We start from the raw sequence: 13,497 nt of genomic DNA, 5'->3' as shown, positions 1-13,497 counted from the left end.
ATTATTTTTTTTCTTCTTCGTCTGGTTTTGAATGGCGGTTTGTCACGAGGACCATCATATTCAACCTGTCCTATTGACAATCTAAACACTGAACAACACCCATTCCGATTGGTCAAAAAACATATATTCTGAACCAGTGACCTCATTTGTTACCGGAACTGCTTCTTTTCAAGATGGCGATTTGTATTGTCCCGGAAAAGAAATTTAAAGCAATCCGCTTTAAGAATGTACGGCATATTTTGTCGTAGATTTTATTGTTATATGTATCTACGGATGAGCAGCAATGATCCATAATGTGCGAAATTTGTATAAATGCAGAAAACCCCGACATTACTGCCGATAGCATGCCAGCTCTGTTGTTAGTGTCGGATACATCTTGCATATTCGCAAATTTTACCTCTTATTATATTACTTTGAAACAATGCTGGGTTATTTGGCAGCGAGGAGGGCCGGTCTGGATGACCCTCTGCGACTCAGGCGCGTGGAGGCGACGAGAAGGTAAACAAATATGATTTTGCTCTGCCATATACTGTATGCCATATTAGTTCTGTCCTAGTTGAAGAACTATCGTTTGCTTTAATTGACTAACGATGACATTCTCCCTTTTTACGCACCTTAAAAGGGTACTGAGCCTACAATTGAACGCAGACAGAGATATGGACAGAATCCACGCAAATGGTGTCAATTCTGTTGACATTGAAGTAATTGAAGGCAAATAGTGAGTCACATGTTCACCTTTCTTTCCTATTAACGACAGCGACCCTTTCCACAATCACAATGGAATCTCTCCTTGTTTATTTACTGAAAAACTCACTAAATTGTGCTATTTCCATACTTTCTCGAAATATTGTTAAAATAGTTTGCTGAAGATGATTCTCGATTGGACATGACATTTGATTCAGTGGTCTTGTGTGTGCGTTATTTAGTATGTTGTCTGGAGGTGCCGATGGAGTGATTGTTATTTATGACCTGGAGAACTTCAGTGGGAAACCGCAGTACACCTGCAAGGCTGTCTCCACTATCGGCAGGTGAGCCATCATCCCCATTTTCATGTCCACTGGGGAGCAGCATTTCTCTGGATTGAATTGGATTAGCCTCTGACAGTTACATCCAAAATTACACGCATTTCCATGTCACCAAACGCAGATCCAGCAAGTATGCACACAAATTCAGCGTAGAAACAGTCCAGTGGTATCCGTATGACACCGGCATGTTTGTATCCAGTTCCTTTGACAAGACGATGAAGGTGTGGGATACGGAGACTCTTAAGGTAACATGTGTCACCACTTTTTAAATGTACACACATGAAATGGTGAGTTATTGCTGAAATCAATTTTCTTTACAACTCAAGTCTATGTAGACCTGGTCAAGCTTTTACAGGAACGGTATTTTTGATGAATAAATGAGCTTGTAAAATGTGAACAAAATATGTCTTGTCTCAGAAACTTGTCTAACATCTGACATATCAATGTGACAGTCTGAAATTAAAAGTAGGTGAACATGCTAGAAGAAATGACATATTACTGAGTTCCAATCTACATTTATGGCTAAAAAAGCCATATTTAATTTAAAATACAGAAATTACCGTGGTAGTGAAACTGTATGGTTTTAGCCTCAACTTGCTTTGTTTTATTTATGTGTTTTTTAAAGACTAACTGTGTCTTGGATTTCCCTAGCCTGCTGAAGTGTTTAAGTTCGAGGACACAGTCTACAGCCACCACCTGTCTCCCATCGCCAGGAAGCACAGTCTCATCGCAGGTATGCGTTCGCTCACCATACAATTGCCAATGAAAACCGAGCGGAATGAGCTGATGTATTTCAAAAGGAATGTTGAGCTATATATTCCCTCACTGTCAGCAGACCCAAACCTCCACCCTTTCACTTTCCCTCAGTTTATCTCGGATCACATGTGTGTAGACCAGACTTTGAGTGCAGAGTGATGTGTGATGTGGGTTGTATGTGTTGCACCACCACCTTCACCGAGCAGGAACAACAGGTTAGCCATACCAGCTGTTGTAGTCACATAGGATCTCCAGGAAAAAAAATAAAAAATAAACAAAACTGTGTGGCGCTTGTTTGCTCATCTAGAACAAATTCTCTTTGAATCGGCCTATTCAAAAAGCCAGTCAGTTGTTGAATTGGGTATCTTTATATTTTGACAGAATTTCACAGGGTGTATTACGCAATAACCCGCTTGTTGAGTGACATTTCTTGCACTCTTCTTCTGAGTTGTTGTTATCAGTGTTGTGATTCGCCACACCTTGTTTCTGAGAACCTGGGAGTCCAGTTTCGGTGCTTTTCGCAATCACCATTGCCTCACGGGACTCTTCCTAACCATCTGTTTGCCTGCAAGAAAAATGTTGTTAAATTGTATTTAATGTGTGTATTTTTCTTATTTTAGTTGGCACTAAAAATCCTAAAGTGCAGCTATGTGACCTGAATTCTGGCTCAAAGATCCAAGTCCTGCAGGGTTAGTGTCCCGAATCACAAACACACTCATATATAATGTACAATGCTATGAATAAGTGCTTGCACCTTTCCCGATTTTTCTTATTGCTGCATACTTATTACACTTACATATTTGTAAAATTAATAAGTATGCTTCTGGCCCGCAAATGGTTGAGAAACTGCAGTTTATACTGAAATTGGTTGTCTTTGTGGGATATTTAAAATTGTTGTACTAAGTTCATCATGTCTACTTGATATCTAATTTAAAGTAGATTCTTTTCTTACAGACAGTGTATTGTAGGCGTTCGTCGTATGTGTCACTCCCGTGACACTCTGACGAACGCGGAAGTATACGCCGAAACATAACACCTACAATACACTGTCTGTAAGAAAAGAATCAGGTTTAAATTATATTTTAAATTGGTTAGATGATCTGGGGCATTTGATATTGATCAATATTAACAATTTTACATAACACTATTGATCAAATAGTGTTAGCTAACTAATATTTCCACATCTTGAATTGGAAAAAAAAAACAAAAAAACATTCCACCACCTTCTAATTACTGTATTTTTCCGCTCTCAATCGTACAAGAGTGGTCCATTAATGAAAAGGTTTCTTCAGCCGTCATCTGTACTTCAAAAAGTACAGATGACTGCTGAAGAAACCTTTTCATCGTGTTTTCTGGTGTATAAGGCGTACCCAAAAACTTTGATTTTCTTCAAAAGATGACCCTACATTGTATTTGGAGAACTTTTTTTATTCATTGAAGGTGCGCACCTATATATGGAAAATACAGTATTTTTTGGGAAGGTTTGTAACAAGGACAAAATCTTTTGGTCAAATCAATTCTTTGTTTTGTCACATTTTTTTGTGTCTTTTTGTCAAAATTACTGTATTTTCAAAAGCATTGATTTTATTCAAAAGATGACCCTGCACCATACACGCGGGTGTGCCTTATATGTGAAGTAGTATTGAGCCACAACAGGTCTCACAACGACTGTCTGCAGCCACCGACTCAATTCGTGTGCGTAACATCATTCTCTACTGTAGCGCCTTATGATGCTGTGTGCCTTATATTTGGAAACAGTTTATATCTTAATATATTATATTTGGAAAACGTTTTTTATTTTATACCTTAATGTCCGGTGCGCCTTATATATGGAAAAAGTTTGAAAATACACCATTCGTTGGGGGTGCGCCTTACACTCTGGTGCGCCTTATGCACCGGAAAATACGGTCATTAATATTCTAAAGCTAAACACATGCAGGTGATAAAAACTAACTTTATCCCCATCTCAGGTCACCGAGCGGAGATCCTGTCTGTGCGATGGTCACCCAGATACGAACATATACTCGCCACCGCCAGGTAGGCGCCATTTACAATCTAGCACTCTTTGACTTTTCGGCACTAGAAAATACAACCATAATAATACACACTTTGTTCAATGGAAGATTTTTAACATTGTGGAGTATAACACGCCCGATAATTGAAGCTTGGTACAGCGAATACCGCCATAGATGATTTATGCGAGCTTTCGTTATCAAAAGACATACATTAAAATCAAATCATTGAGACCGCTCTGGTATTGGGTCTTGTTATATTGTGTCGGTGTACCTTAGCAAGCACCCGCAGTGTCTAATTCGCCCACAGGGACCCATCAAAAAGAGAAATGACAGGCACCGGATCATTGTGCCGGCTCTTCTCGTCATTCGCCTCCCCGGCCATCTGGCCACATGGCGGCCTGGAGTCAAAAGATGATGGCGGCTCATCTCGAGCACTACCAGTAGACATGTCACTAAAGCATATGGTAGATATGGCCCCCACCTGTTTTATGCTTCATTAGACCTGCTAATTAATCCAGCGGGATCTATGCACTGCTCTCCCTTTGGACTGTAAGTGATTTTGAAAACAACTGGCACAAAAGAGGCACGCAGTGATGCCTTTGTGATATTTAATTTGGCTGCACGTTGAATTACCCCCCCTCCCTTTCCTCCCCACACGTAGAGAAATAACAAAGCCAACAATCGGTACGCGTGCCCGATTGGATTGAATTGGCCTTTATTAGTCTCACAGTGGAGAAATTTACATTTCACAGCAGCAAAGTGATGAAAAGTAAGGGTAAAGGAAAGAAAGAAGTAGAAAAATAAATACAAAAGCTGCTGTAAAGGCAACCACTCTCGCGGTGCCATGTTGAAGTAAGAAACAAAATAAAATAACAAATAATGTGACACAACACAAAAGACACAGACAGTCTTCTATTTTTCGCACTTTCTGCACCCTCTTTGTTGCATGAAGCAGTTGTAGATAAAAGAGGTGAGGATCAAAGTGTCCTTTTCACCAGTGGACCCGGGACGTCATGGTTTAATGTGCACGTCTGCTCCAAGCTAAATGTTGAAAGCAAACACGAAGTTGTAGCATCCATTGACGAAAAGAGATTGTCTCACATCTCCTGTCCCACGTAAATACGCTTCAATTCCAAGCGGCGACAGTTCCTCATACGCATCGGCGCCTTTACAGACTTCTTCTCCCCTGCCCTCGTTTTAGCCCCCCATTCAACGCCCCTTGCCCCCCTCTTTGAAAATGTTGTGAAGTGTCATAATTCATTACGGGCTAAAACTGTACAATGATTCCTCTACAATACGAAACAATTTTTTTGGGGGTGTCATTTCAACAGAGAAATTTGGTTTGAGATACCAATAATACATCGATTTAAGAGCTAGGTCATTGAACAAAATTGAATTCAAAAGTCAAGGTAGCATTGCATTTACCTTGTAATGTAGCTGTTATGGAATCAAAGTGCATGATTTGTCTCCCCAAGTGCTGACAGCAAAGTAAGAGTGTGGGACGTTCGCCGGGCGTCAGGTTGCCTTTTTACGCTGGACCAGCACAACAGAGACAAGTCAAAAGCTACTTCTGAGGCAGGTACACTCAAAATCCTTTATTGACGTTCTTTTGTACCCTGTGGTTCCATTTTGAAAACGATCATAAATAAATTGATCTACAGTGATACCTAGGTTTACGAACGCTTTAGCTAATGAACCTCTCGCCTTACAAACGTTAAATTCGCAAGAATATAATCTTGGTATACGAACTATTTTTCGGGAAACACACGGAGCGCCACAATGAGTGATGTGTCGTTCGCGAACGAGCCGGTTCTTGGAGCTCCTAACAAGGAGCTGAAAATGGCAGCCGGCTTTTTTTTTCCTATTCCTATTTCTCTATGACCTGCCCCCAATCTTCGGTTAAAGCCGCACGTGATTGGTCAAGATCCGTGGTAGAGGAGGGAGGGGACACACGCAGCATTGAGCATTGAGGGGGGGGGGGGGTTACATAAACAATAACACACGTACACACACACACACAAAAGGGAGATGACTGAGCTTGAAACAAAAAAACAAAAGTGAAAAGGTGAGAACATGGATAGAAAACCACAGTGAAATTTGGACTCGTTTCAACTTTATTGATAGTTCAAAGGCAGAGTGTAGACTTCAAGGTTAAAATATCCCATCAATCAGGCTCCACAAATAACCCGCACAAGCCATCTGTACAATTTGAAGAGTAGACGAACAAGGGAACCAGCTATTAATAAGTTTCTAGTGTGTCTTCCTGCATCTGTTGCAATATCACAACTTCTAAGATGTACAACCCAGAGCTCCTTGAGACACTTTATGCAAAAAGCTATCCATTCCATCAAGCCATCAGCGACCATCACAAAGGTAAATCAAATGACTTTATTATACAGTACAGTTTATTTCTTTAATTACAATACCATAGCACATTTATTATACATAAAATAAGGTATAGTGCGTGTAGTTTTAATGCTTATTTAGTTGTAAATTATGTTTTATGGCGACATGGGAACGGATTATCCTCATTTAAATGGTTTCTTATGGGAAAGTAATGTTTGGAATACACACTTTTCGCCTTACACACTTTCTGTGAACCAATTAAGTTCGTAAGCCAATGTATCACTGTATTTGACTTGGACTGGATTGTTATGGGCTGGATAATTGTGTTTCCTCTCAATACCCAGTAAACACGGCTCACAACGGCAGAGTGAACGGCCTGTGCTTCACAAGCGATGGCCTTTACCTCATCACGTCTGGGACCGATGACCGCATGCGATTGTGGAACAGCGCCACGGGAGAAAACACCCTGGTATGTTATTTAGGACTGCGGCGTGTGTTTGCATAACCTGTTGATGACTTGTTTACCTGGCGGCATCATGACATCATCGGTTATACTAATGCCTGGGGAAGCTGTAACATTGCCCTGGGCTCTGAACGCATTTCCCGGTTGTAATTTCTAGCTTGACTGAATTGTGCAGCAGTTGCGAAGGAGTAGAGAATCTTTTCTCGTGGGAACGCAGAGGAACAGACTTAGCTGTGGAAATTGCTCGGGCACAGTTGAACAAGAAAGATGAAACACTTTTCCCAAACATCTCATTTTAGTGGCAATGGCTATTTTTTGGGCTTGCTTTCTCATTGATTCTGCAGAGATTGTTTTTAACTCCTTCACTGCCAGGCGATGCGCAAAAATGTGTCCACTCCAGTGCCAGGGATTTTGTCATTGTCACTCAAATTGCAGGACCCACAGAATATTGAGTTTTATGACTACACAAACATTCAATGCAGCATTAGAAATCTTAGACTCTCTTCTTTCATTAGAAAAGTTAATTCCTAAGTTATATGGGTCTGGAGTTATCTGAGCTCAAAATGGGGGCGGCCGTACAAAAGGCAATACATACATATTGATTTATATAGCGCTTTAATAACAACTGAAGCGCGAACAAAACGCTAACATGGACAAAACGCATATGCTGCCCCTTGTGGAAGGGAAAAACATTGCCAGAGGTCAGACCAGCACTTTATCCACCCCCCTCCCGCAAGAAAAAAAACAGAACAAATTCGGGAATGGCGCTCAATGTTACACTTTTCAATTCCAGAATACATTCTGGAATGGCAGCAAATTAGTTAATCAACAATGGAGACATCCAACCAAACCCAAAAATGAACTCATACCATCAATCTTACTCATTGTTTGATTAACTCATTCACTGCCAGAGATGTGCAAAAATATGTCCACTCCAGTGCCAGGGTTTTTGTCATCGTCACTCGATTTCCAGGACCCAGAGAATATTGAGTTTTAGTACTACATAAACATTCAGTATAGTGATAGAAACCTTAGACTCTCTTCTTTCGTCAGAAAAAAACGAGTCAATTCCTAACGAGTCTTGAAATGAGGGCGGCTGTCCAAAATACAATGTAATGCATACATATTGGTTTATATAGCACTTTAACAACAGCTGAAGCTGGTACAAAGCGCTAACGTGGAAAAAAGGGAAATGCTGCCCCCTCGTGGAAAAGAAGACACATCACCAGAGGTCATTGCAGGGGCCATGGGCAGCGCTTTATCTGCACCCAAGCAAGAAAAACAAAAACCCAAACTAATTCGGGAATGGCGCTCTATGTCATATTTTCAATTCCTAAATAAATTCATGAATGGAAGTGAATGAGTTAATCACTCAATAAACTCTTGTCACAGTTTTTTTCACCCCAAGATATCTATGAGGTTTCGGTATGAATGTACTTTTCACCATTTCCCCCTCAGGTGAACTACGGGAAGGTATGCAACGAGAGTCGCAAGAGGCGTCAGTTCACGGTATCGCATGGCTGCAGTCCGGAGTTTGTGTTCGTGCCATGCGGCAGCTCAGTGGCTGTGTACGGCCTCCACACGGGCGAACTGGTCACCATGCTGCGAGGTCACTATAACCACGTGGACTGCTGCGAGTTTCACCCGGATCACCAGGTGAGACGCGCCCGATTGAGCGATATTGTCCCACCCCCAATTGTTGCTGATGGGGGATGTGTGAGAGAAGAGAATGCAATTGCGCAAGTCAAGGATGGAGATCCCACACTACCTCCAATGCATTGTGTCATTCAATTGTTTTGTTTGTAGTTTGCGACGAGAATGCAGTCAAGCTGCTTGTCACTTATTATTCACGGCAAATAAGGCTCCCCTGCTGAAATGGCGATCCGTGGTGTCCGTCATCTCTTTGCATGCTTCTTGCTCCTGCAATGTCAACATAGTTTTTTTTCCCCCATTGTGAGGGCAATAAAGGTGTATGTGTGTGTGTGTGTGTGTGTGTGTGTGTGTGTGTGTGTGTGTGTGTGTGTGTGTGTGTGTGTGTATATATATATATATATATATATATATATATACACACAGTAAAATCTCGTTATATCGATATTCAAGGGAGTCCGAAAAAATATCGATATAACCGGGACTATCAATATATCCGACCCTGTTTTCATGTAATTTTCTCCGTGCGTGCATAGAAATAGTATCGATATAACCGGGACTATCGATATATCCGATATCGATATAACTCTATATATATATATCTCATCTCATCTCATTTTCCGTACCGCTTATTCCTCATTAGGGTCGCGGGGGTTGCTGGAGCCTATCTCATCTGTCTACGGGCACGAGGCGGGGGACACCCTGAATTGGTTGCCAGCCAATCGCAGGGCACACAAAGACATACAACAGTCACTCTCACACTCACACCTAGGGACAATTTGGAGTGGTCAATCTGCCTGCCATGCATGTTTTTGGAGTGTGGGAGGAAACCGGAGGACCCGGAGAAAACCCACGCGGGTCCGGGGAGAACATGCAAACTCCACACAGGGAGGCCGGACCGGGACGCGAACCGGCGACCTCTGCACTGTGAAGCCGGTGTGCTAACCACTCGACTACCGGGCCGCTATATATATATATATATATATATATATATATATATATATATATATATATATATATATATATATATATATATATATATATATATATATATATATATATATATATATATATATATATATATATATATATATATATATATATATATATATATACACAGTAAAGTCTCGTTATATCGATATTCAAGGGAGTCCGAAAAAATATTGATATAACCGGGACTATCGATATTTCCGACCCTGTTTGCATGTAATTTTCTCCGTGCGTGCATAGAAATAGTATCGATATAACCGGGACTATCGATATATCCGATATCGATATAACGAGACTTTACTGTATATATATATATATTTATTTTTTTTTTTTTTCTCGGGAGTCGGAAAAATATCGATATAACCGGACTATCGATATTACGAGACTTTACTATATATATATATATATATATATATATATATATATATATATATATATATATATATATATATATATATATATATATATATATATATATATATATATATATATATATATATATATATATAGCTGTAGCTCAATTCTTTTAAAACTTAATTTCATTCTTTGTAAATAAGTTTGGGTTCATATAACAAGGGTCACTTCATATATCATCATTTTCTGAAAATAAAAACAAGAAAAGAGTAATAATATTTATTTAATGCTTTTCAATTGTCTTTTAACAATTTTTATTTATTTTATTTTATTTTATTTTATTTTTTTAGAAAGGGTGAGAGTATTCAAATTGTTGATGTGTCGACCTCACATCGACTTCACTCATTTGTGTCTTTTCCTGTCGTATAGGAATTGTACAGCGCAGGTAAAGATGGTAACATCCTGGCATGGGTTCCAGTCTTGCGCGGCCCAGACGTGGAGGAAGCGTCAGATCAGGTAACGGACATTTTGACTTAAGAAGTAGAAAAATGGATTTCCGCCAGACATGATGAGTCATCACTTCCACGCAATAGTCATGACTCCCTCCTCCTCTTCTTTTCCTTTCGGCTTTTCCCACCAGGGGTCGCCACAGCGATTCAATGTCCTCCATCTATCCCGGTTTTGTGCATCCTCTTCTCTCACACCAGCTGCCTTCATGTCCTCTTTGACCACATCCATAAACCTCGAATATGAGTTGTCCCTCTAATACACTCATTTCTGATCCTATCCAACCTGGTCACTCCCAAAGAAAACCTCAACATCTTGAGCTCTGCTACCTCCAGCTCTGCTTCCTGTCTTTTCTTCAGTGGCACTGTCTCCAGTCCAAACATCATGGCTGGTCTCACCACTGTTTTATACACTTTTCCTTTCATCCTCGCGGAAACCCTCCTATCGCACATCACACCTGATGAGCCGCTCCAGCCTGACCAATGCCATTAAATGACTTTGGTGTTTTTTTTATGACATGATGTCATTATTTGCATGTCACGCCAGGAATGTAAAACAAGGTCACAAAGTTCTGTTCCGCACACACCGGAAACACTTGCATCACCGCATTCTATTTTATTGTCAAGAACTACATCCAACGACAGTCAACATTTCCAGTTAAACCGCAATCGCTCTTCTTGGCTTCCCAGAGCGTCGTGACAAGTTTCGACCTCTGCCTGTACCAGCTCGAGCTTGGTAAACAACATCTCTTCTACTTCACGCAGTCTCAGTTAACCTTGTTAGCGACAGTTTTAACAATGTTGTGCCAGGAATCTTTGAAGTCAAAGAGAGAGAGTGGAGCTTTTTGAGAAAACAGTTAAATTCATTATGATTCGTAAACGAATCAATTTATTTAGTCAACCGCAAATGGGAGAGGCCTTCATTTTTACAATTACAGCTATTTTTAAAATGCTTTCCAATGAACTACGTATATAGGAAACGCACCACCAGAACCAGTCTACTAACTACTAACTATATAAGTCATACACTGCCATTCACAAATTACTTCCGGGTTGAGGGAACGCTGGCGCGTGTGGCTGCCTCTACGCACCCACAGAAAAGCTTATCCTATGACTGTAAAGTGACCTTGAGAGTTTTGAAAGGTGCTTATAAATTAAATGTATTATTATGATATAAACCAATATGTATGTATTGCATTGTATTTTGGACAGCCACCCTCATTTGAATCTCATATAATTCCAGACCCAAATAATTTAGGAATTAACTCTTTTTTTCTGATGAAAGAAGAGACTGAAGTTTCTAACGCTGTCCGAAAACTTAATATTCTATGGGTCCTGGAATTGAAGTGACTGTGACAATGACAAAAACCCTGGCACTGGACTGGACACATTTTTGCACATAATTGGCATTGAATAAATTAATCTTGGATTTGGAATTATCCATTTTTTAAGGGGGGTAAACTCAAAGTTCGACATTATATATTTGTACCTTCATAAACAAATGGTTAAGTAGTTTTTTTACAAGGGGGATATTGAGTTTTTTGTCATTTTACAGCGTGCCGCAGGGAAGTTGTTGGTCAACCCCGCTTTCCAGGACGCGTGGAGCAGCGATGAAGATTAATGATGCTTCCAGTTTTCACCGATGGATGACTTTTTTTTTTACAGTGCAAATGAGCAGATTGAAAGACTGCAAAAATCATTTTGTGAAACAATAATACTGACATGGTATATTCACATATTATGATTGAATGACTTGACATTTTAAGTAATCAAAAAGTGAGAGGACTGCTTCCTATAAATTCGTCAAATCTATTATTGTGTTTTAATGTCTAACTTTTTTTGCCACCACCCGCTGATACATGGGTGGGTGTGGCCTTGCATTATACATCATGCATTGTCTTAATTCATTCCTGGTCCGCATTTGCATTTGTGTTTTTGTTGGGCCCTGATGTGGAAATTTACAAGGGGTGATACTCATTGATGCCTCGCCATGAAGTCACCTAAAACATAATCACAATGAATTAACCTTTTTGTTTTTGTGTTATTAGTTGAATGTGCAATTTTTTTAAAGAGACTTTTTTTGTTGGGGCCGTGTACACTGGTGTTGAAAAACATTTTCTGTTGAAAAAAAAACTACAGGTAAACGAAGTGGTTAATTTTTTTGTTGACAAATATTGTACATTTAACATACTCTTACATTGGGGAAAATATTTTTTAACATAATAAGCTGAAAATAAAAAACATTTTTTTACCTTTGTTTCAATAATTGTCATAAATAATTTCAAATATTTATAAATAGTTTGTGTCATAAACCCTTGATGTGTATAAATCTGAAAAAAATAGTTTTATAAAAACACGAATTGGGTTGAAAAAGGTTTATTAGAAAAATACATGCAACTTTAATTTGAAAAATATATTTTTTTTTATCTGCCTTTTTGATGGTAATATTGAAAACGTCAAGCGCAGCCGTCAGCAAGTGCTCTGATGAGCCTTGCTTTTTTTGTTGTTTTTGTCTTGTTTTTGTGTTTTCTTTTGTCACTTTGTGTTGTTGTGCGTCATGTGGAACGGATACGGATTGTTTTTCAGCATTTTTGACCATGACATTCATCAAAGAGGAGACTGTGCTCAGCGGTTGCGCCTTTTCGGCAGCATGGATATGCCAGTACTGTGTTGAATGGGAGGAATGTCGGTGCCATTCGACTGTCATCGCTGGACAGCTCTGGGGCCATTGTGCTTTTTTGCGCCTGTAATGGGCAGCATCTTCACAGCCCCGCTTTGTTCAGTGGAAGGTCGGTGCTGTTGGACAGTCTGCGGCTGGATGGATGCATGGCTTGAGGAGCCCGCGATAAGAAGGAAGGAGCGTCAGCGCAGAGCGCCGATGCGTATTTGGAACTGTTCGTCAATGGATGCGTGTTTGCTTTCAACATTTAGCTTGTAGTCGACGTGCACATTCCACCATGATGTCCCTGATCCACTGGTGAAGAGACACTTTGATCCTCTCCTCTTTCATCTGGAACTGCTTTATGTAACAGAGGGTACAGAAAGTGCTTGAGAATGAATGTCTCTCTGTGTCTTTGTGTTGTCATGTTATTTGTTATTTAGTTTTTTTTTTCTTTTGACTTCAAGGCGGCGCCGCGAGAGTGGTTGCCTTTCCAGCAGGTCCTGTGTTTTGCTTTTCTACTTTCATTTCTTTCATAACTTTGCTGCTGTGAAATGTAAATTTCTCCACTGTGAGACTAATAAAGGCAAATCCAATCCAATCCATTCATTTCTACTTATCAATGTGTAATTTACATTTTTAATTTATTTTTTAATCTGATTTTTTTTCATTTGGCGAAACACTCATGGAAAAATGCTTATTGTACATGCCGTACAGTTTCTGATAGTTTTCA

The 13,497-nt window shown here is 39.8% G+C and overlaps 1 protein-coding gene across 2 annotated transcripts; it reads left to right on the top strand.

The window, feature by feature from the left end:
* The first annotated feature begins 56 nt into the window (after positions 1-56).
* ercc8 (ERCC excision repair 8, CSA ubiquitin ligase complex subunit) lies at positions 57-13,355 on the top strand. 2 transcript variants are annotated; one of them, XM_088993815.1, is made up of 12 exons: positions 57-498; positions 623-718; positions 927-1,028; positions 1,147-1,270; positions 1,677-1,758; positions 2,402-2,470; positions 3,752-3,818; positions 5,272-5,375; positions 6,487-6,611; positions 8,064-8,261; positions 10,029-10,115; positions 11,661-13,355. In XM_088993815.1, the coding sequence occupies exons 1-12, from the start codon at positions 422-424 to the stop codon at positions 11,724-11,726; spliced, it is 1,197 nt and encodes a 398-aa protein (XP_088849941.1). In that variant the 5' UTR covers positions 57-421; the 3' UTR covers positions 11,727-13,355. The 2 variants fall into 2 exon arrangements, with proteins under 2 accessions (XP_088849941.1, XP_088849940.1); XM_088993814.1 differs by lacking the exon at positions 11,661-13,355 and adding an exon at positions 10,240-11,652.
* The last annotated feature ends 142 nt before the right edge of the window (positions 13,356-13,497 follow it).

Source organism: Hippocampus bargibanti, linkage group LG04 (genome assembly GCF_051943395.1).
Source record: "Hippocampus bargibanti isolate YZ-2025 linkage group LG04, ASM5194339v1, whole genome shotgun sequence".
Classification (NCBI taxonomy): Eukaryota; Metazoa; Chordata; class Actinopteri; order Syngnathiformes; family Syngnathidae; genus Hippocampus; species Hippocampus bargibanti.
Note: the sequence above shows the minus strand (reverse complement) of the source record. Positions and strands in the feature narration are given on the sequence as shown.